The 24,783-nt window shown below is 28.1% G+C and overlaps 1 protein-coding gene across 1 annotated transcript; it reads right to left on the bottom strand.

Annotated features, from left to right (window-relative positions):
* Positions 1–12,832: 12,832 nt before the first annotated feature.
* On the bottom strand, positions 12,833–24,358 carry LOC119610478 (zinc finger protein 391). The gene is made up of 4 exons (XM_037965713.1): positions 24,217–24,358; positions 14,603–15,501; positions 14,436–14,532; positions 12,833–12,987 (listed from the first exon to the last, which is right to left on the bottom strand). The coding sequence occupies exons 1-4, from the start codon at positions 24,344–24,346 to the stop codon at positions 12,833–12,835; spliced, it is 1,281 nt and encodes a 426-aa protein (XP_037821641.1). The 5' UTR covers positions 24,347–24,358.
* Positions 24,359–24,783: the final 425 nt, after the last annotated feature.

Here is a 24,783-nt window from a genome sequence, read left to right as displayed (position 1 = left end):
AGACTAGACTATAGACTAGACTATAGACTAGACTATAGACTAGACTATAGACTAGACTATAGACTAGACTATAGACTAGACTATAGACTAGACTATAGACTAGACTATAGACTAGACTATAGACTAGACTATAGACTAGACTATAGACTAGACTATAGACTAGACTATAGACTAGACTATAGACTAGACTATAGACTAGACTATAGACTAGACTATAGACTAGACTATAGACTAGACTAGACTGCACTAAACACTAGACTATCGACTGTAGACAGAAAACTATTCAATTAGTCTTTAACTATAGGTTAGATTAAAGACTAGACTTTACTAAAGACTAGATTTCAAGACTTTGACTTACCATTTTGTTTTCTTTCCTTCTTTGAAAAAAATTGTCTTTTGTTTTTGTTTTATTTTTATAATCTTTATTGAATTTGAAATGGTTACAATTTAAACGTTTTGTAATAATTTTTACTTTTTGTTTTATTTTTAATATAATTTATGTTGTGTTTTGTTTTTATTTTTTTTTTGGGGATTAAATTAAAATTGTTTTTTTTTTATATATATATATAATCATTACAAAGTTTATATATATTTGTTTATATTATATATAATAAGTATAATTATCATTATTATTATTTAATTTATTTGTTTTTTTTATGTTTGTCCTTATATTACAATAATTCAATACTTAAGTGAGTTGTTGTTTTGTTTTTTTATTAAAAAAAGAAGGAAAAAATTATGTTTCTAAATAAATTTATATTTTTAAATTTAATATTTTTTTGTTTTTTTATCGTATCGAAAACCTTTTTGTTTGGTTTTAAGTAATATTTAATTTAAAATTGTGTTTTTTTTATTAATTCATATTATTATACGTTAATCATCACACTTAATATTAAAAACAAAAATTAGTTTTTTATATAATTTTATTAAAAAAATATTTTTATATTTTATGAATTCTATAGAAACTAATTTTGTTTTTTTGTTTAATTTTTAAGAAAAAAAATATAGTTTTTTAATGATAACTAAAAGATAGTTTAGTTTGATAAAAGAATTTTAAAAAATAAATATAATTTTAAATCTTTCTTTTCATCTTTCCAAATCTACTTTATAACCTAAAAACTCTTTCCTTTTTTATGGTTTATTTTCTTATAGTTTTTATTTTCACATTTATTTACCACTGTTTTTCTTTTATTTGTGTGAGTGTGTTTTTTCTTAAATAATTTAAAAATATTTTTATTTATTTGTTAAATACTACAATTTTTATTTGTTTGCCTTAAATTCAGTCCATTACTTAATCAATTTGTTTCGTTATTTCCTAAACATTTTATAAAAAATAAATGAACTTAATAGAAATCTATGGGATTTTTTATATAAATTAAACGATTTTTTCAAAAGTTTTCTTTAAAACTTAAGAGAGAAATCAATAACTATACTATAGACTAGATTCTAGACTAAACTATACATCAAACTATAGACCAGACTATAGACTAGACCATACACTGGACTATTGAGTAGACTATTGACTGAACTTTAGACCAGATTATAGATCAACCTATTAACTATGCTATAGACCATAGACCAGACTATTAACTAGGCTATTACCTAGACTATAGATTAAGCTAAAGGCTAGACTATAAACTGGACTATAGAGTAAACAATAGATTAGACTATAGACTAAGTTATAGACCAGACTGTAAACTAGACTATAGATTAAACTATAGACTAGACGGTAGACTCGGTGGCAGACTAGTCTATTGATTATACTATTGACAAGAATGTAGAATAGACTATAGACTAAGCTATACACTAGACTGTAAACTCGATTATAGAATAGACTATAAACGAGTCTATAGATTAGACCTTAGACAAGACTAGACTATAAATCAGACTATAAACGAGATTATAGGTTAGACTTTAGACTAAGCTATAGACTAGATTATAGACTAGACTGTAGACTAGACTATTGACTAGACTATTTACTAGGCTATTGACTGGACTATAGACTACACTATTGACTAGACTGTAGCTCAGACTATAGAATAAGCTATACACTAGACTGTAACCTAGACTATAGATTAGACTATAAACGAGACTGTAGATTAGACTAGAACACAGACTAGATTATAGACTAAACTATAGACTAGACTGTAGACTAGACTATTGACTAGACTATAGATTAGATTAGACTGTAAGTAGACTATAGAGCAGAATATAGAGTCGACTAATGACTAAATCATAGACCAGAGTATAGACTAGACTGTAGATTAGACTATAGACTAGACTATAGACTAGACTATAAACCAGACTATAAACGAGACTATAGATTAGACTTTAGACCAGACTATGCACCAGATTTTAGTCTATAGTCTAGTCTATAGTCTAGTCTATAGTCTAGTCTATAGTCTAGTCTATAGTCTAGTCTATAGTCTAGTCTATAGTCTAGTCTATAGTCTAGTCTATAGTCTAGTCTATAGTCTAGTCTATAGTCTAGTCTATAGTCTAGTCTATAGTCTAGTCTATAGTCTAGTCTATAGTCTAGTCTATAGTCTAGTCTATAGTCTAGTCTATAGTCTAGTCTATAGTCTAGTCTATAGTCTAGTCTATAGTCTAGTCTATAGTCTAGTCTATAGTCTAGTCTATAGTCTAGTCTATAGTCTAGTCTATAGTCTAGTCTATAGTCTAGTCTATAGTCTAGTCTATAGTCTAGTCTATAGTCTAGTCTATAGTCTAGTCTATAGTCTAGTCTATAGTCTATAGTCTAGTCTATAGTCTAGTCTATAGTCTAGTCTATAGTCTAGTCTATAGTCTAGTCTATAGTCTAGTCTATAGTCTAGTCTATAGTCTAGTCTATAGTCTAGTCTATAGTCTAGTCTATAGTCTAGTCTATAGTCTAGTCTATAGTCTAGTCTATAGTCTAGTCTATAGTCTAGTCTATAGTCTAGTCTATAGTCTAGTCTATAGTCTAGTCTATAGTCTAGTCTATAGTCTAGTCTATAGTCTAGTCTATAGTCTAGTCTATAGTCTAGTCTATAGTCTAGTCTATAGTCTAGTCTATAGTCTAGTCTATAGTCTAGTCTATAGTCTAGTCTATAGTCTAGTCTATAGTCTAGTCTATAGTCTAGTCTATAGTCTAGTCTATAGTCTAGTCTATAGTCTAGTCTATAGTCTAGTCTATAGTCTAGTCTATAGTCTAGTCTATAGTCTAGTCTATAGTCTAGTCTATAGTCTAGTCTATAGTCTAGTCTATAGTCTAGTCTATAGTCTAGTCTATAGTCTAGTCTATAGTCTAGTCTATAGTCTAGTCTATAGTCTAGTCTATAGTCTAGTCTATAGTCTAGTCTATAGTCTAGTCTATAGTCTAGTCTATAGTCTAGTCTATAGTCTAGTCTATAGTCTAGTCTATAGTCTAGTCTATAGTCTAGTCTATAGTCTAGTCTATAGTCTAGTCTATAGTCTAGTCTATAGTCTAGTCTATAGTCTAGTCTATAGTCTAGTCTATAGTCTAGTCTATAGTCTAGTCTATAGTCTAGTCTATAGTCTAGTCTATATTCTAGTCTATAGTCTAGTCTATAGTCTAGTCTATAGTCTAGTCTATAGTCTAGTCTATAGTCTAGTCTATAGTCTAGTCTATAGTCTAGTCTATAGTCTAGTCTATAGTCTAGTCTATAGTCTAGTCTATAGTCTAGTCTATAGTCTAGTCTATAGTCTAGTCTATAGTCTAGTCTATAGTCTAGTTTATAGTCTAGTCTATAGTCTAGTCTATAGTCTAGTCTAGTCTATAGACTTAACTATAGACCAAGTTATAGACCGGAACAAACTGGTCTCTAGTCCACCCTATATTAGACATAAGTGAAATTGCTTCAAAACTTATAAAATCTTATTTCCCAATTAGCATTTCTTCTAAAATATTTTCAAAATAAAGACATTTTCACAAAAAGCTATCATTCATCTGCTCCTAGAAACCGCTTTTCAAAATTTTTCAAAATAAAATATTTAAATCATAGAAAAACTATAGAAATTTTAAATTCAAATTAATTTTTTTTTTAAGGAAATAATAATCACTACTTTTTTTTATAATTATATAAAATGAAATTATTATAAAATTTTGTTTAATATTGTGCATTTTCTTTTCTCTTCAAAAATTTCTATTATTTTATTAAAAATTTTATACTTTTCAATATTAATTTTTCAAAAATTTTAAATTTTTCTTAATAAATCTTAATAATTTTGCTTAATTTCGTGTTTACTTGTAATTTGTTTTTTTTTTATTTTTCAAATATTGCGAAATTTATTAAAAATTTTGTTTTTTTATTTTGTTAAATATTTGTTTTTTTGGTTTTTTATATTTTGGAGGCATCATCCCTGAGTTTTGAATTGCTAAATTTGTTTTTTCTTTTTTTGTTTTCCTTCTTAATAATTTCTTTTAATTTAATTTTATTTGTATTTTTTGTTTGTTTAAAAAAACTTGTAAATAGTTAATGGGATGATTTTGTGAATTTTTTATTTTGTAGCCGGTTTTTGTTTTTCTTTTTGTTTGAAATTTGTATTTGTTTTTTGTTATTGCATTTTGTTGGTAGTTTTTTTTAAACAAAAAAAGTTGTAAGTTTTATTGTTTTAAAAGTAGTATGAGTCTGAAATTAAAAGTTTAATATTTTATTTTATTAATTATTAAATTAATACTACTATTGTTTTTGTTTTGTTGTTTTCTAAGTATTTTTTTGTTTTGTTTATTTGTAATGAAAGATTTGTACTTTCTGCAAGTATTTTTGTTGTATTTATTTGTTGTTATTGTAGTTATTTCTTTGTTTTTATTTTGTTTTTGTAATTTGTATTCTATAGTAAGTTTGTTTGTTGTATTTTTTTGTTTTGTTTTCTGCAGTAGAAGACTATTTAATTTTTAGTAAAAAATATTAAGTTTTATTTTGTTTTGTAATTTGTAGTTTTATAACAGAGTTGTAGTTTAGTTAGAAATTGTGTTTAAACTGTAGTTTAAACTTGGTTTTAATGTAGTTTAAGTTTAAGATTGAAAACTTTAAGGAGAAGTTATTAAATATTTTCAATTTAGGAAATGAAATTTTAAGAATAATAGACAAGTCTTAACACTGGACTATTGAATAGACTATAGACCAGACTATTGACAAGACTTTAGACTATGGACTAAACTATAGGCAAGTCTATGGACTTGACTTTAGTCAAGCCTAAATACTAGTATATAAAATAGACTATGGACTCGACTAAAGACTAATCTATAGAATATGAACCAGAATAAAGACTAATCCATAGAACGCACTATAGACTAGACTATAAACTATACTATAGACCAGACTATTGGCAAAACTTTAGACTATGGACTAAACTATAGACCATAGACTTGACTTTAGACAAGCCTAAATACTAGTCTATAAAATAGACTATGGATTCGACTATGGACTCGACTATCGACTAGACTAAAGACTAATACATAGAACGGACTAGACTATAGACTAGACAATACACTAGACTATAGCCTTAATTAAAGAATAATCTATATATTACGCTATAGACTCGATTAAAGACTAATCTATAGAATATACTTTGGACTAGACAGTAGAATAAACTATGGACAAGACTATAGATTAGACTATGGACTTGATTTAAGACTAATCTATAGAATAGACTATGGACTAGACAATAGGCAAGGCAAATCCATAGAATAAACTATGGATTAGAGTATAGACTAGACTAGAAACTAATCTATAGAATAGACTATGGACCAGACTAAAGACTAATCAATAGAATAGAACATAGACTAGACTATAAACTAAAGACTAGTCTATAGAAAATACTATGAACTGAACTAAAGACTTGAATATGTCCTAAGCTATAGATTAGATTACTATAAACTGCTCTAAAGACTAGGCTTTGGAACAGGTAATTAACAAGATTATAGACTTGATTACAAACTAAACCTTGGGCTAGAATATGCAATAGTCTATGGACTAGACTACGGACTAGGCTTTGGACTTGACTTTAGACAAGCTTAAATACTAGTCTATAAAATAGACTATGAACTCGACTATCGACAAGACTTTAGACTAGACTATGGACTAGACTATATACTGGACTAGTCTTAAGACTAATATATAGAGTAAGACTAATATATAGAATAGTCTATGTATTAGACTATTAGTCTATGGATAAATCTATGGATTAGGCTATGGACTAGAATAAAGACTAATCTATAGAGTAGACTTTGGACTAGAATATAGAATAAACTATGGACTAGACTATAGACTAGACTGTGGACTAGACTATAGACTTGATTTAAGACTAGACTATAGAATAGACTATGGACTAGATAATAGACAAGGCAAATCTATAGAATAAAGTATGGACTAGACTATAGACTAGACTAAAAACTAGTCTGTAGAATAGAATATGGACGAGACTAAAGACTAATCAATAGAATATAACATGGACTAGACTATAGGCTAGACTTATGACTAATCTATAGTAAAGACTATGGACTAGATTATGAACTAAAATATGTGCTATGCTATAGACTAGACTATAAACTGCACTATAGACTAGACTATGGAGCAGAAAATTGACAAGCTTATAGACTAGACTACAAACTAGACTATGGAATAGTCTATGAACTAGGCTATGGACTTGACTGTGGACTTGACTATGGACTTGACTATGGACTGGAATATGGTCTATGCTATAAATTAGACTTTAAACTAGACAATAGACTAGACTTTAGATAAGACTATAGACTATGAACTAGACTTTAGGTTAGACTATAGACTAGACTGTGGACTAGACTATGGACTAGACTATGGACTATACTGTGGACTAGACTATACTGCGGACTGGACTATAGACAAGACCATGGACTATACTATGGAGTAAACAATGGACTAGACTGTTGGCAAACCTATAGATTAGTCTAAATTAGTTTGGAGTAGATTAAAGACTACACTGTTGCCAAAACTATAGAATGGTCAATCGACTGGACTATGGACTAGACAAATGTCTAGACTATGGACTAGACTGTAGACAAGACTACGGACCAGACTATTGTCTATATTCGGAACTGAGACTAGTCTGCTGGCAAAACTATAGACTAGACTATTGACGATACAATTGATTAGACTATAGACTTAACTATAGGCAAAACTATAGACTAGACTGTGAACTGGACAAATGGACTTGACTATACATATATAAGACTTTAGACTAAGATTTCATATGTTTAGTTATAAAAATTTTTTTTAAATATAGAATTTCTCCTTAAAATCTTCAATCGAGTTTGTTAAAAAAGGGATTTTCATTTCTATTTAAAAAGTTTTTCAAAATTTCTTATGGCAACTCTTGCACGCTATTGACAATTAAGCAGTTAGGGAGGGTTTAGGTATTTTTTCTCTTTGTAAATGACATTGATGCTGTTCGGATTATTATTTTATGGTAAAATATTTATGTATGAATTACTTAAAAATTAATTATTTTATTTTCATAAATGTATTGTTTATTAAGTTAATGATGTTTTGAAATATTTAAGTATTTTATGTATGTATATAAATGGAGATTATTGTTTTATTAAATTTGTATTTATTATTATTATTTATGGTTTAAATTTAATATAGTAATGCTTACTACCTGCTGACATGTCATTGTTGACATGTCATTCACTTGTGTATTTTTTTGTAATTTTAATTAAATTTAAGTTTTTCTTTTAATTATTTTGTTTTATTTTTGTATAAATATTGTTTTATTTTTTGAACTTTAAATTTACCATAATTTTATCTGAGAAGTTTACTTTTTTTTATTTTTCCTTTGTTCTTAAAAATTGTAATTTGTTTTTATTTTCAAAATTCAGGCAAAATTTTTACCTTTTTTTGCGATTTGTCTTTTCATTTTTTATTGGTTTCTTTCACAAAATATTTGTATATATTTAGTTGTTGCAATTATTTTTAGGTTTTAAAACTATTTCTATATAAATGTTTTAATTACTGTAATATTTGTATTGATTTATATTGAACATTTTGTTGCAGTGTTTTATTTTATTTTTTTTTTTTTCTATATTTAAGGTTAAAAAGTTTTTGAAAAATACTTGACAGTTAGTTGTGTGTTTTGTAGTTTTGAGTTTAGTTTTTAAATAATAGTTTGTAAATGCTTTATTGTATTTTTAAGGGGAAATTTCTTTAAAAACAAATTTAAGTTTCGTTTAAAGGGGGAGTTAGTTAATTTGTTTAAAATTTCTTGTGATTTAGTTTTGAAATTAAAAAAAATATTGAGTAAAAATTTTTTGCGTTTTTTAAATTTAAAAACTACTAATATTTATAATAAGTTTATAAGCTTAAATACATAAAGCCTTAAAAGCATTATTACATCTAATTAATTATTCATTTTTTTATTTTAGTAAAAAGAAAATTAAAATATTTTTTTTTTTAAATAAAAAAAAAATCACAAAAATAATACAAATTTAAACTGCTCGGGTTTTGAAATTGAATTTAGGAACTTGTTCTTTTTCAGAAAAAGAAGTTTCTAAAGAAAATTTAGCTAAAACTTGAGATTTCTCTAGAGAACTTTTAAAAAGTTTAAATTTTCTGTAGAAAATTTAACTTTTAACTTTGGTTTACTTAAAAACCTTAAACCATAACTTTAATTTTCTGCCAAAAAGTTATCGATAACATAATTTTTGCATAAATTCTTAAAAAGTTTTTAAAAAATTTTAGTTTATATAATAACAATAATATTAAATTTCTTTAAAAAAAAGTTATCAATAACTTTGATTTTCTTTACAAAACTTATCGATAACTTTTAATATCTATAGAAATAATATCGATAACTTTATATTTTATACAAAATGAAACGATAACATTGTTTTTACCACAACATTTTGGAAAAGTATTGTTTGTAAAGCAAAATTAACGATAAACGAGATTATTAATAGAAAAGCTATCGATAACTTGGATTTTATACCGAAAATCAACGATAATTGAAATTTTTTATGGAAAACTTATCGTTAACTACATATGTTTTTTTTTAAGAAAAAGTTATAGAAAACTTATTTTCAGATAAAATAGTCGTTAATTTTAGTGCTCTACAGGAAACTTAATTTTTTGTCTAAAAAGTTATCGATAACTTTTATTTTATAAAATCTCATAGGGAAAAGTTATCGATAACTTTATTTTTTAAAGAAAACTTAAAGACAACTTTGTTATTTAAAAAAAGGCATAGAAACATTTAAATTTAAAAGAAAAGCTATCGATAACTGTGTTTCTAAATAGAAAAGTTATCGAAAATTTAGATTTTCTTTAGAAAATGAAACGAAAACTTTGTTTTTTTTTTTTGTTAAGAAAACATATTGAAAACTTTAGTTTTGCTAAAAAGTGTAAAAACTTTGATTTTCTATAGAAAATTTAACGATAATATTGATTTTTGGATAGAAACATTATCACCAACTTTAATTTGCTAGAGAAAACTTATCGATAACTTGGATTTTATATAGAAATGTAACCGATTATACTTTCTTTAAGAGAAAATTTATTACAACTTTGTTTTTTTATGCAAAAGTCGATAACTTAGATTTTTTATATAGAATTATTAGCGATAACTTTATTTTTTTATAAAAAAACTATCGATAACTAATATTATATAAGGAAAAGTTATCGATAGCTTTGTTTATTGAAGAAAACTTATTGACAACTTTGTTTTTTATATAGAAGTCATTGGTTTTCGATTTTCTTTAGAAAAATCAGTTTTTCTATAAAAAAAACTTATCGATAACTAATATTTCATAAACAAACTAATATCGATTAGTTTGTTTATAACAGAAAATGGCAACTTTGTGTTTAATAGAAAAGTCATTCTATTCTATTTTCTTAAAAAAAAACTTAGATTTTTCCACAGAAATGTCGATAACTTTTATTTTTTATAAAAAAAACTTATCGACAACTAATATATCATAAAGAAAAGTTATCGATAACATTGTTTATTATAAAAAAACTTATTGACAACTTTGTTTTTATATACAAAACTCGATAACTTTGAGTTTCTTTAGAAAATATTAATTTTTGTAAAGAAATATTATCGATAACTTTAGTTTGTTATAAAAAACTTAACGATAACTAGTATTTCATATAAAAAAGTTATCGATAACTTTGTTTATTATAAAAAAAGTATTGACAATTTTGTTTTTATATACGAATGTCGATAACTTTGAGTTTCATTAGAATACATTATTTTTGCAAAGAAATGTTATCGAGAACTTCTATTTTTTATAAAAAACATATCGATAACTAATATTTTATAAACAAAAGTTATCGATTACTTTGTTTATAACTGAAAACTTATTGACAACTTTGTGTTTAATAGAAAAGTCAATATATTCGATTTTCTTTAAAAAAAACTTAGATTTTTGTATAGAAATGTTATCGATAACTTTTATTTTTTATTGAAAACTTATCGATTACTATAATCTTATATATAAAAGTTATCGATAACTTTGTTTATTACAGAAAACTTATTGAAAACTTTGTTTTTTATACAAAAGTCTTTAATCTTAATTTTCTTTTCAAAACTTAGATTCTTGCAGAGAAATGTTATCGATAACTTTTATTTTTCATAAAAAACGTATCGATAACTAATATTTCATAAAGAAAAGTTATCGTTAACCTTGTTTATTACAAAAAATGTATTGATCACTTTGTTTTTATATACAAAAGTCTATAACTTTGAATTTCTTTAGAAAAGATTATTGTTTTTCAATCAAATGTTATCGATAACATTAGTTAATTTACCAAAAACTTAACGATAACTGATATTTCATAGAAAAAAGTTATCGATAATATTATTTATTGCAGAAAACTTCTAGACAAGTTTGTTTTTTAGACAAATGACATTTTCTTTAGTTTTATGTATAAAAATGTTATCGATAACTTTGTTTTAATATAATATTCCTATCGTTAACAAATTTCTTATATAGAAAAGTTATTGATAACTCTTTTAATTAAAGGAATAATACAGACAACTTTTTATTTAGCCAAGAAAGTCAAAAACTTTAATTTTCCTTCAAAAATTTATCGATAACTTTCATTACATATATAAAACTCATGCGTTACTTTAAGTTTATAAAATAAATTAATCGATAACTAATATTTTATATAAAAAATTAACAATAACTTTAGCTTTGTTGTAAAAAACTTATTGAAAACTTTTTGTTTATAATAAAATCGATAATTTTGATGTTCTACAGGAAAATATTCATTAAATTTCATTATTTTGGAAGGAAAGTTATCGATAACTTTAGTTTGCAAAGCAAACTGTACAATAACATTAAAGTTTTTATAGAAAATTTTTAAAAAGTTTGTTTTACTTACAAATTACTTTATAATTTGCTATTCTATAGAAAAGTTAGATTTTCTTTAGAAAAGTTATCGATAAGTTTGCATATATTTAGAAAACATATCGATAACATTGTTTTTCTATAGAAAACATAGTAAATAGTATAATTTTTTTAAACCAAAGTTGTAAAGAAAGTTTTTCTAAAGAAAAATTATCATTTATTTTAATTTATTAAGGAAAATGTAACAAAAACTTAGATTTTATAAAAAAAAGTTATCGATAACTTTATTTTTTGAAGAAACCTAAACTAAACTTGAATTTTTTAAGGAAAACTCACAATAAATTTGATCTTTTTGTTGTTAATAACTTAAATTTTCTATATAAAAATTGTCGATAAGTTAGTTTTCCTTGAGAGAAGTTATCGATAACTTAAATGCTCTATAGAGAAAAACCAGAATATAGTAATTTTTCTGTTTATAAAGTTCGGAATAACGGAAATTGGAACAGAATTGTTACTCATCATTTCAAACTCAAATCCAGGGTGGCGTTATTTCAAAAACCAACTGAACACAATTCTATTAAAATATTTCATCAATATAATTAAACATTTAATACATAAAACAAATTAAAAATTAAATAATTCATAAACAACTAAAATTATTTAACAAAAAATTAAAACAAATTCTTAAAAAAATATATATAATTTCTTAATAACAAAAGAATTAAATAAATAAAAAAATATATTTTTTAAAAAATTGCACATTGAAAATTTTACAAAATATCTATTATTTAATAAATATACACAAATAGTTTTTATTATTTTTGTTTTGTTTTTGTTTTATAGCCAGCAAAGATCACAAATATTTTTTTTTATTTATAAAAGTTTAAAACAAAACATAATGCATTTGTTTTTTTATATTATTAAAAGTTTACTTAACTTGGCTTTTCAGCTGGCAATGTTGGGTTAAGTTTCATTTTGTTTTTGTTTTTTTTTATTAAGTATTTTATTTAATATTAATTGTTGTTTTTGTTTTGTAAATATGAATATATTGTTGTTGTTTTTTTGTATAACTTTTTGTACATTTTAATTGCTATCATTTCAGTATTTATTTTTTCTTTATTTTAATAAAAATTTTCAGAATTTTCTTTTTTGAGTTTAACAAATAGATTTTTGTTTTAACAATTCTTTTGTTAGCAAATTTGTGCGTTTTTTTTAAAGTAAATTTATTTTGTAAATAAAAATAAATAAAATGAATTTTAAATTAAAAAAAGAGAGTTTTTAAACTAAACTTTTTTAAAAAATATGACGCTTAGCAGGACATTTAGTAAATTTTTATAAAATTTCTGAATGTTTGAAATCTTTTGCAAAGTAAAGGATTGGAAAACTTTAAATGTTAACCATTTTCCTTTAAATTTTCTTTTTCTTTACAATGCAAAAGATATCAAACATTTTTTAGTTTAGAAATTTTATAACAATTTACCAAAAGTCCTTGTACGAACCTCAGGAACCATGTAGCGTGCTGTTCTGATTGTTGGTATTGTTGTTGTTGGTGCCATTACCTGTGGTGTTGACATTTTGGGCTGAAACCTCGGATTTAACACGACGAGCGATGTGCGAACGTGTGTGTTTGCGTAAGTGATCTTTGCGATAGAAACCTATACGGGGAGGGATAAGAAAAGTTAAACAAGTTCTAGATCTATTTTAGATTCGTTCAGCTCTATTTATTCTAGTTCAGTTCTAGTTCAGTACTAGTTATGTTCTAGTTCTGTTATAGTTTTGTTTTAGTTCTGTTTTAGTTCTGTTCTAGTTCTGATCTAGTTCTGTTCTAGTTCCGTACTAGTTTAGTTCTAGTTCAGTTCTAGTTCAGTTCTAGTTCAGTTCTAGTTCAGTTCTAGTTCAGTTCTAGTTCAGTTCTAGTTCAGTTCTAGTTCAGTTCTAGTTCAGTTCTAGTTCAGTTCTAGTTCTAGTTCTGTCAGTTCTAGTGTCAGTTCTAGTTCAGTCTGTTCTAGTGTCTAGTTCTGTTCTAGTTTCTGTTCTAGTTATGTTCTAGGTCTGTTCTAGTTCATGTTCTAGTTCTGTTCTAGTTCTGTTCTAGTTCTGTTCTAGTTCTGTTCTAGTTCAGTTCTAGTTCTGTTCTAGTTCTGTTCTAGTTCTGTTCTAGTTCTGTTCTAGTTCTGTTCTAGTTCTGTTCTAGTTCTGTTCTAGTCTGTTCTAGTTCTGTTCTAGTTCTGTTCTAGTTCTGTTCTAGTTCTGTTCTAGTTCTGTTCTAGTTCTGTTCTAGTTCTGTTCTAGTTCTGTTCTAGTTCTGTTCTAGTTCTGGTTCTAAGTTCTGTTCTAGTTCTGTTCTAGTTCTGTTCTAGTTCTGTTCTAGTTCTGTTCTAGTTCTGTTTCTAGTTCTGTTGTTCTGTTCTAGTTCTTTCTAGTTCTGTTCTATTCTGTTCTAGTTCTGTTCTAGTTCTGTTCTAGTTCTGTTCTAGTTCTGTTCTAGTTCTGTTCTAGTTCTGTTCTAGTTCTGTTCTAGTTCTGTTCTAGTTCTGTTCTAGTTCTGTTCTAGTTCTGTTCTAGTTTTGTTCTAGTTCTGTTCTAGTTCTGTTCTAGTTCTGTTCTAGTTCTGTTCTAGTTCTGTTCTAGTTCTGTTCTAGTTCTGTTCTAGTTCTGTTCTAGTTCTGTTCTAGTTCTGTTCTAGTTCTGTTCTAGTTCTGTTCTAGTTCTGTTCTAGTTCTGTTCTAGTTCTGTTCTAGTTCTAGTTCTGTTCTAGTTCTGTTCTAGTTCTGTTCTAGATCTGTTCTAGTTCTGTTCTAGTTCTGTTCTAGTTCTGTTCTAGTTCTGTTCTAGTTCTGTTCTAGTTCTGTTCTAGTTCTGTTCTAGTTCTGTTCTAGTTCTGTTCTAGTTCTGTTCTAGTTCTGTTCTAGTTCTGTTCTGTTCTGTTCTGTTCTAGTTCTGTTCTGTTCTAGTTCTGTTCTAGTTCTGTTCTAGTTCTGTTCTAGTTTTGTTCTAGTTTTGTATTAGTTCTGCTCTAGTTCTGTTCTAGTTCTGTTTTAGTTCTGTTCTAGTTCTGTTCTGGTTCTTTTCTAGTTCCCGTTCCTCCAAAATCTGTTCTTACCTTTTCCACACTCAATGCAGACATGTTTCTTTTCGCCGGAATGTATGACAATGTGTAGAGTTAATTGCTCTTTTCGTTTAAATGATTTCATACAAATCTATGAAAAATAGAGAATAAACAAAAAAATCATTAAAATCTCAATTAAAACATTAGAAAATTTTACTTACATTGCACACATGTGGTCTATCCGGTATATGCGACAACTTGTGTCGTGTCAAATGATCCTTACGCTTCAATGCTGCATTACAGATGTCGCAAACAAAACGTCTTTCGACGGCATGGGAGATGACATGCTGTTCGATTAACGAACGATCTGGATAGGCCATTTGACATTCGGGACAACAGTATAGTGTGGAACCATCCAAAGCCTTGGTTTCCCTAATCTCACCAGGTTTTGGCCTGGGTTTCTTCTCCTTTGGGGGCTTCTTCTTTTTACCCTTTTTTCCCTTAGTGGGGGCAGCCGGTGCCGTGCCATCAGTTGTGGTTGCCGTGCCATTGGGCGCTGCAGGCGCTGTGCTTGTCACAACGGTATTACCATTAGTCACACCATTACCATTTGTGGTAACATTAACATTGCCATTTGTGGGCGGCATTGTTTGATTGGCCACCATCTGCTGTTGTTGCTGCTGCTGAGCATTGGTGACATCATTTAAATTGGGTATATGCCCCTGCTGTTGTTGCTGCTGATGATCCATGCTGACGAGTCCCGTAGTGCCATTGCCATTATGTGTATGATGATTACCATTCGTTTGCGTTTGACTAGGTGCCAGCGATACGCCACCCAAGGCCAAACTAGCCAAATTGGTGCCATTCTTAAGCACATCGTTTTTTATGTTAAATCCAGAAGTCGTATCCAAATTGCTCAAATTCAAATTCCCTGAGTTGATTTGTGTGCCCACAATACCTGAGGATTCCTTTTTAATCGTTTCGGAATATTTGAGGAAGTGTTGTATGGAAATTGGCAGTGTAGCGGAGAGCAAATGCGATGAATAATCAACGGTATTGGCAGTATTGGCCAATGTTTGCCACGATTGATTGACATTTTGTAAAATTTGTTGATTCAAAACTGTTCTCGGAAAAGACGAAAAGTAAGAGAGAATATTGCGAAAAGAGGTTTTTAGAGTGTATAGAATAGAGAGTGGGAGTTTATATATACAATTTTTGATCGAAAAGAAAACAGAAAATAAAGAATAGAACATAGTTTCACTACTAATTAAAATCAAATTACTTGGTCAATTCTAGTTTAGTTTTAGTTCAGTTCAAGTTCTAATTCAGTTCTAATTCAGTTCTAGTTCAGTTCTAGTTTAGTTCTAGTTCAGTTCTAGTTCTAGTTCAGTTCTAGTTCAGTTCTAGTTCAGTTCTAGTTCAGTTCTAGTTCAGTTCTAGTTCAGTTCTAGTTCAGTTCTAGATCAGTTCTAGTTCAGTTTTAGTTCAGTTCTAGTTCAGTTCTAGTTCAGTTCTAGTTCTGTTCTAGTTCAGTTCTAGTTCAGTTCTTGTTCAGTTCTAGTTCAGTTCTAGTTCAGTTCTAGTTCAATTCTAGTTCAGTTCTATTTCATTTCTAGTTCTAGTTCAGTTCTAGTTCAGTTCTAGTTCAGTTCTAGTTCAGTTCTAGTTCAGTTCTAGTTCAGTTCTAGTTCAGTTCTAGTTCAGTTCTAGTTCAGTTCTAGTTCAGTTCTAGTTCAGTTCTAGTTCAGTTCTAGTTCAGTTCTAGTTCAGTTCTAGTTCAGTTCTAGTTCAGTTCTAGTTCAGTTCTAGTTCAGTTCTAGTTCAGTTCTAGTTCAGTTCTAGTTCAGTTCTAGTTCAGTTCTAGTTCAGTTCTAGTTCAGTTCTAGTTCAGTTCTAGTTAGTTAGTTAGTTAGTTAGTTAGTTAGTTAGTTAGTTAGTTAGTTAGTTAGTTAGTTAGTTCTAGTTCAGTTCTAGTTCAGTTCTAGTTCAGTTCTAGTTCAGTTCTAGTTCAGTTCTAGTTCAGTTCCAGTTCAGTTCTAGTTCAGTTCTAGTTCAGTTCTAGTTCAGTTCTAGTTCAATTCTAGTTCAGTTCTAGTTCAGTTCTAGTTCAGTTCTGGTTCAGTTCTAGTTCAGTTCTAGTTTATTTCTAGTTCAGTTCTAGTTCAGTTCTAGTTCAGTTCTAGTTCAGTTCTAGTTCAGTTCTAGTTCAGTTCTAGTTCAGTTCTAGTTCAGTTCTAGTTCAGTTCTAGTTCAGTTCTAGTTCAGTTCTAGTTCAGTTCTAGTTCAGTTTTATTTCAGTTCTAGTTCAGTTCTAGTTCAGTTCTAGTTCTGTTCTAGTTCAGTTCTAGTTCAGTTCTTGTTCAGTTCTAGTTCAGTTCTAGTTCAGTTCTAGTTCAATTCTAGTCTAGTTCAGTTCTAGTTCAGTTCTAGTTCAGTTCTAGTTCAGTTCTAGTTCAGTTCTAGTTCAGTTCTAGTTCAGTTCTAGTTCAGTTCTAGTTCAGTTCTAGTTCAGTTCTAGTTCAGTTCTAGTTCAGTTCTAGTTCAGTTCTAGTTCAGTTCTAGTTCAGTTCTAGTTAGTTAGTTAGTTAGTTAGTTAGTTAGTTAGTTAGTTAGTTCTAGTTCAGTTCTAGTTCAGTTCTAGTTCAATTCTAGTTCAGTTCTAGTTCAGTTCTAGTTCAGTTCTAGTTCAGTTCTGGTTCAGTTCTAGTTCAGTTCTAGTTTATTTCTAGTTCAGTTCTAGTTCAGTTCTAGTTCAGTTCTAGTTCAGTTCTAGTTCAGTTCTAGTTCAGTTCTAGTTCAGTCCAAGTTCAGTCCTAGTTCAGTTCTAGTTCAGTTCTAGTTCAGTTCTAGTTCAGTTCTAGTTCAGTTCTAGTTCAGTTCTAGTTCAGTTCTAGTTCAGTTCTAGTTCATAGTTCAGTTCTAGTTCAGTTCTAGTTCAGTTCTAGATCAGTTCTAGTTCAGTTCTAGTTTCTAGTTCAGTTCTAGATCAGTTCTAGATCGGTTCTAGTTCAGTTCTAGTTCAGTTCCAGTTCATTTCTAGTTCAGTTACATTTATCAATCAACTTGAATTGATATCTTATCCGGGGATGGACAATTTTTGATTTTTTCGTGAGATGATAAAGACATTTCCTTCTTCATTTTATTTTTGGAAAAACCTTGAACATATTAAACTTTTAAATCAATTCGGAAACCGGAAATATTTGTACAATCAAATTCTATAATAACTTCTCATTTCTGCTTCATTTACTTTCAAAGTGCCATTTGCTATTTGTCTTATCAAACTCCCTGAAACCCCGACTTATCAATGAAGTGAAATGTGTGTCAAAAATATTTGTATTACTTTAATACTCTTTAAAGGAATTTTTGCCAATGTGCTTTAAATTTACCTTTTAGAACTTTTTTTCCGTTTCATTTATATTTAATTTTTCCAAGAACCTTAAAACAAATTCCCCAAAAATAAATCATTATGTATAAAAGCTATAATAGCTGTAGAACAACAAAAACCTGATGGAACCTACTTATATTTATAATGTGTACATAAGATTTTCTTTTGCTTTGAAGGAATAAATAAATAAAATGAAAAAACCTACCCCAATATAGAAATCATAGAAGGTATAGAAATGTATAGAACAAACAAATCGGCAACAGAAGAAAAAAATAATGACAGCAAAAGCAATTTACTTCCTACAAATCCCAGGCTCTAAAATACACACATTTTTAGGCTTCTTATAGAAAGTGTTTATATAAAGATGTATGTATATATTACATAAATACATACTTATATAAGTATGTATGTATGTACTTACGACGGTTTTTATATATTTACTAAACTCAAGGACGAACCTATTTTACATTAGGAACAAAACCATAAAAAGAAATATCTTTTTTTTTCTTCTTCTGCGAATTTCTGTTGTCTGGTTATTGTGGATGGGGATGATGGAGAGTCCTATAGAAACGTCTGGGGGCTGACAGTTATTTTATCAAATAAATGGCAAAAACAACAACAATAACAAAAATCACACAAATATTTAACAAATAAAAAGAAAAAAACAAATTATGATGAAATTGTTAGGAAAATATAGAAAATTTATTACATTATTGAGTAAAAATTAAAAATAATTAACAAAAAATTTAATATAACTAATTAACTAAATTTAATAATAAAAATAACATAAACAAATTTATAAAAATTAAATAATAATTAACAAAATAATATAAATATTATTAAACTTAATAGTATATCTAAAGAAACTTAAAAAGTTTAGTTAAATAACTTCGGAATATAGAACTTAAACTAAGTTCCCGATCTGTACACATTTTAGATACTTTAGAGGCCTCAGTTCTAATTCATGATAAGTTATATTTCAGTTCCAATTCAGTTCTAGTTCACTTCCTAGTTCAGTTCTAGTTCAGTTCTGGTTCAGTTCTAGTTCAGTTCTAGTTCAGTTCTAGTTTCAGTTCTAGTTCAGTTCTAGTTCAGTTCTAGTTTCAGTTCTAGTTCAGTTCTAGTTTCAGTTCTAGTTCAGTTCTAGTTCAGTTCTAGTTCAGTTCTAGTTCAGTTTCTAGTTCAGTTCTAGTTCAGTTCTAGTTCAGTTCTAGTTCAGTTCTAGTTCAGTTCTAGTTCAGTTCTAGTTCAGTTCTAGTTCAGTTCTAGTTCAGTTCTAGTTCAGTTCTAGTTCAGTTCTAGTTCAGTTCTAGTTTCAGTTCTAGTTCAGTTCTAGTTCAGTTCTAGTTCAGTTCTAGTTCAGTTCTAGTTCAGTTCTAGTTCAGTTCTAGTTCAGTTCTAGTTCAGTTCTAGTTCAGTTCTAGTTCAGTTCTAGTTCAGTTCTAGTTCAGTTCTAGTTCAGTTCTCGTTCAGTTCTAGTTCAGTTCTAGTTCAGTTCTAGTTCAGTTCTAGTTCAGTTCTAGTTCAGTTCTAGTTCAGTTCTAGTTCAGTTCTAGTTCAGTTCTAGTTCAGTTCTAGTTCAGTTCTAGTTCAGTTCTAGTTCAGTTCTAGTTCAGTTCTAGTTCAGTTCTAGTTCAGTTCTAGTTCAGTTCTAGTTCAGTTCTAGTTCAGTTCTAGTTCAGTTCTAGTTCAGTTCTAGTTCAGTTCTAGTTCAGTTCTAGTTCAGTTCTAGTTCAGTTCTAGTTCAGTTCTAGTTCAGTTCTAGTTCAGTTCTAGTTCAGTTCTAGTTCAGTCTAGTTCAGTTTCTAGTTCAGTTCTAGTTTCAGTTCTAGTTCAGTTCTAGTTCAGTTCTAGTTCAGTTCTAGTTCAGTTCTAGTTCAGTTCTAGTTCAGTTCTAGTTCAGTTCTAGTTCAGTTCTAGTTCAGTTCTAGTTCAGTTCTAGTTCAGTTCTAGTTCAGTTCTAGGTTCTAGTTCAGTTCTAGTTCAGTTCTAGTTCAGTTCTAGTTCAGTTCTAGTTCAGTTCTAGTTCAGTTCTAGTTCAGTTCTAGTTCAGTTCTAGTTCAGTTCTAGTTCAGTTCTAGTTCAGTTCTAGTTCAGTTCTAGTTCAGTTCTAGTTCAGTTCTAGTTCAGTTCTAGTTCAGTTCTAGTTCAGTTCTAGTTCAGTTCAGTTCTAGTTCTAGTTCAGTTCTAGTTCAGTTCTAGTTCAGTTCTAGTTTAGTTCTAGTTCAGTTCTAGTTCAGTTCTAGTTCAGTTCTAGTTCAGTTCTAGTTCAGTTCTAGTTCAGTTCTAGTTCAGTTCTAGTTCAGTTCTAGTTCAGTTCTAGTTCAGTTCTAGTTCAGTTCTAGTTCAGTTCTAGTTCAGTTCTAGTTCAGTTCTAGTTCAGTTCTAGTTCAGTTCTAGTTCAGTTCTAGTTCAGTTCTAGTTCAGTTCTAGTTCTAGTTCAGTTCTAGTTCAGTTCTAGTTCAGTTCTAGTTCAGTTCTAGTTCTAGTTCAGTTCTAGTTCAGTTATAGTTCAGTTCTAGTTCAGTTCTAGTTCAGTTCTAGTTCAGTTCTAGTTCAGTTCTAGTTCAGTTAGTTCTAGTTCAGTTCTAGTTCAGTTCTAGTTCAGTTCTAGTTCAGTTCTAGTTCAGTTCTAGTTCAGTTCTAGTTCAGTTCTAGTTCAGTTAGTTCAGTTCTAGTTCAGTTCTAGTTCAGTTCTAGTTCAGTTCTAGTTCAGTTCTAGTTCAGTTCTAGTTCAGTTCTAATTCAATTCTAGCTCAGTTCTACTTCAGTTCCGGGTCAATTCTAGTTCTGTTCTACTTCAGGTTAAGTTTGATTTTGGGTTAATTCTAGCTCATTTTTACTTCAGTTCCGGGTCAATTCTAGTTTAGTTCTGGGTCAATTCCGGTTCTGTTCTACTTCAGGTCTAGTTTGATTTTGGGTCAATTCTAGTTCAGTTTTACTTCAGTTCCTTGTCAATTCTAGTTCAGGTCTAATTTAGTTCTGGGTCAATTCTAATTCTACTTCAGATCAAGTTTGATTTTGGGTCAATTCTAGCTCAGTTCTACTTCAGTTCCAGGTCAATTCTAGTTCAGTTTTAGTTTAGTTCTGGTTCAATTCTAGTTCTGTTCAACTTCTGGTCTAGTTTGGTTCTGGGTAAATTCCAGTTAAGTTCTTCTTCTAGTTTGGTTCTAGTTCAGTTTTAATTCAAATTGAGTTTTATTGTTCAACCTGTAGCATGGACTTTACTTTTTCTTTTCTTCTTTTATATAAATTAACAATCATTATAAACTGATAACACATGCAGAGATGGTAAGATTTTAGTTTGGTATTAAAAATGTATAAACAGAACTGAAGTTACAAAAAACTACATTTGTAATTTTATTAGAACAAAAGTTATAAAACTTTTTAATAATAAAACCTTCCAATTTGGGTAAAACTTTAATAAAATCAAACAATAAAACAACTTGAAATTAAAGCGAAACAAATTCCACTTAAATTTAAAATAACACTACCCAAAAAAACTTAAGTGTTACGCAGAAAATTCAAATTTAAATAACAACAATATAACATATAAAATAAAACCAACTGAAACTGATTTCAAAATTAACATAATTTCTATATGTAAGAATGTTTGTATATATTTCACCATTTAACTAAATTTACGAGAAAAAAAAAAACCGAAATCGAAAAAAATGAACAATGTCAACATGAAATTTATCAGTTATAACAAGCCTACAATGGTAGTACCCATACTATGTCCGGCTCCTTTAAAAAAATATAAAAAATGAGCAAAAATATATATAAACCTCCTCTTTATCGGCTGTTACCAACGGCAGACATACCCATACACCAGAAAAAGAATAATAATAAAACCAAGAAGAAAAAAACTGTTAAAGTAATAAACTTACACATACACACATTTAGCACTAGTATATAGTATTTATGGTATATGTTACAGTTGTGTTTAAAAAAAATAGCACTTAATACTAAAACAAATACATATTTTTAAAGCTTATACATATATAAAAAAGATTTATTTGTAAATTGAAAGTTGGTTCGTTATATGAAATTATATCTTAAGAGTTTAATGAGGGCTTAAGTCAATTATGAAACGAATTCTACGGAATTTGATATGGAGAAAAAAAATCATTTTTGTAGAATTTTATCTTTCCATAATTTTTAAATTATTTATTGAAGCTAAACTGATTTTCTACAAGAGGAGTTATATGGCATCTATGTAGGTTCAATTATGGACCGATGATCCTCTTGAAAATTGGTATTAACGTTAAAGTATTTTTCTGAGGTGGACCTTATATGGGGACTAGGGTGGTCATTATTTCATTTAATCTTCCTAACACCTTTTTTCGTGCCAACAAACAGACTGATAGACGAAGTGATATCTCATTGTTTTAGAATCTTACAAGGGAACAGAATATATTTATTTGATAGGGTCTGTGGACAAGATCTTGTATTAAAAACGGCAAATAGGCCAAACCAGTTATTTTAAAGACAACTGGCTTTTCACAGAAAAGCGGGAATACAGAGAAATATAGGGATTTGATATAATGATACTGGGGTTTTCATAAAATATGTACCAGACTTTTATTGAAATACAGATTTTTACAGAAATACTGCTTTTTCCATAAAAATACTGCTATATTTTTGGAAATACTGGTTTTTCATAGAAATACTGGTTTCTCATAGAAATACTTTTTTTTATAGAAATACTTGTTTTTCATAGAAACACTGGTTTTTCATATAAATATTGGTTCTTCATAGAAATATTGGTTTTTCATAGAAATACTGGTTTTCCATAGAAATACTGGTTTTTCATAGAAATACTGGTTTTTCAAAGAAAACTATTTTTTTTCATAGAAAAACTGGTTTATCATAAAAAAACTGGTTTATCATATAAAAACTGGTTTTTCATAGACATTTTTTTCATAAAAATACAGGTTTTTCCTATAAATACTGGTTTTTCATAGAAACACTGGTTTATCATAGAAAAACTGGTATTTCATAGAAATACTGGTTTTTCATAGAAATATTGGTTTTTTATAGAAATACTGGTTATTCATAAAAATACTGGTTTTACACAAATTTTTTTTTTTTTCATAGAAAAACTGGTTTATCATATAAAAGCTGGTTTTTCATAGAAAAAGTTTTTTTTTTATAAAAATACAGGTTTTTCATATAAATACTGGCTTATCATAGAAATAGTGGTTTTTCATAGAAATACTGTTTTTTCATAGAATAACTGGTTTATCAAAGAAAACTGTTGTTTCATAGATATACTGGTTTTTAATAGAAATACAGATTTATACAGAAACATCGGTAATAGAAATACAGGTTTTTTTATATACTGTTTTTTCATAAAAATACCGGTTTTCATGAAAATAATTTTTTTTTATAGAAATACAGTTTTTTCATAAAAATAAGCGTTTTTCACATAAATACCGAATTTTCATAGAAATACCGGTTTTAAATAAAAATACCGGTTTTTCATAAATAACCGAGTTTTCATTAAATACTTCTTCTTCATAAAAACTAGGTTTGTTATAAAAATACAGTTTTTTCATAAAAATACCGCTATTCATAAAATATCGGTTTTTCGTAAAAAATACTGTTTTTTCATAAAAATACCGGTTTTTCAAAAAATACTGGTTTTTCATAAAATTATCGGTTTTTCATAGAAATACTGTTTTTTCATAAAAATTACGGTTTTTATTATAAATACCGGTTTTTTTTAACAAAAATACTGTTTTTTTCGCAAAATACCGGTTTTTCATGCTGGTTTTTCACAAAATAACTTGTTTTTTCGCTTTTAACGCAAGCATTTTCACTAAAATTTTTTTCACATAAAATAAGTTTTAAATTCACTAAGTTTAGTTAGATCCAGTATTTCGCAAAACAACCCTTATCTTTAATGAAATTCACCAAAACAAAAATTTTACCAAATATTTCAAGTTCAACATTTTATAAAAAATATTTTATTGAGGATATATCAAATTTTATGAAAATTTAAGCAACATAAATAAAACCTCAAACATTTCCTAAACTAAAGTCTGGAGAGAAAAACTTCCGCCACATTTAACCCAAACTGCTATTTGTTCAAACACAACTGTATACATTAAAAGGATGTATGTATGTGTTAACTATATACTTCTGTTAGGTATGTATGTATATAAAATTAAGTAAACGTCCTTGAAACTCTTTTTTTTTCTTCTCATATATAACAGCTATACATGCCGAAATTATGGTTATAGTTAAAATTATTACAATTTGTAACGGCAGACAATGAAGAAGAAGACGACGACGTTGTAGGGAAGGAGTAATTGTCCGAAAGGGTCTGTTGGTTAATGGCATTGGATTGGTCATGATAATTGGTATTCATTATAGACGTGTTATAACTAATTGTATTACGTTGTATTGTATAAAAATTATAATTATAATTAATGCGATTATTACCTTCTTCCCGATCACGTTCAATTTTTGGATGAATTTTACCTTTATGATCCACGGAGGCGGCAGCATTTAGAAAATTCAAATCAGTTTGTGGTTGAGAATATGGTATGGAGATATTTTGACCATACTGCATGGTATTATTAGCGGCTGAAACTGTAAAGAAATTGAAAAGTTAAATTTCATTTAAATTAAAAATTGTTAAGAATTTTGCTATTTGATTTATAGTTTTAAAGATATTTACACATTATTAATTAGATCCTTTAGTTTAAGGGAGGTAGTTTGGTTTTTAATTTTAGCTATTTATTTCAAAATTGATTTCAGTTTAAAATATTTATAATGCTCTAACTTTAGTTTATTTCTAAAAAAATAAGCACAAAATCACAAAATGTTTCTTTTTTATTAGCCCAACTTCCCAGCTACTACGTTACGCACTCACTGTAAGGCCAACTACCATTTGCCAACTGAAAAGCGGCTGTTTGTTTGAGGTTCATTTTACCCAGCTGACGACGACTAGTATGATGAAGATTTTCATCGTATATTGTTGCTGTTGTTGTTTCGGGGGCCTTTTTT

The sequence above is a fragment of the Lucilia sericata genome, unplaced genomic scaffold, assembly GCF_015586225.1.
Source record: "Lucilia sericata isolate MDLA Ls3-8-SP2 unplaced genomic scaffold, ASM1558622v1 Contig001207F_arrow, whole genome shotgun sequence".
NCBI lineage: Eukaryota > Metazoa > Arthropoda > Insecta > Diptera > Calliphoridae > Lucilia > Lucilia sericata.
The sequence above is the reverse complement of the archived record's forward strand: the minus strand, read 5'-3'. Positions and strand labels throughout refer to the sequence as shown.

Excerpts from the sequence above, each read along its gene's own strand:
- LOC119610478 (XM_037965713.1), bottom strand. The coding sequence starts at position 24,346 with ATGCAGTATGGTCAAAATATCTCCATACCATATTCTCAACCACAAACT. Across the intron at positions 15,502-24,216 it reads TGAACGTGATCGGGAAGAAG|TTTTGAATCAACAAATTTTA; the intron begins GTAATAATCGCA and ends TTCCGAGAACAG. Across the intron at positions 14,533-14,602 it reads ATAGACCACATGTGTGCAAT|ATTTGTATGAAATCATTTAA; the intron begins GTAAGTAAAATT and ends TATTTTTCATAG.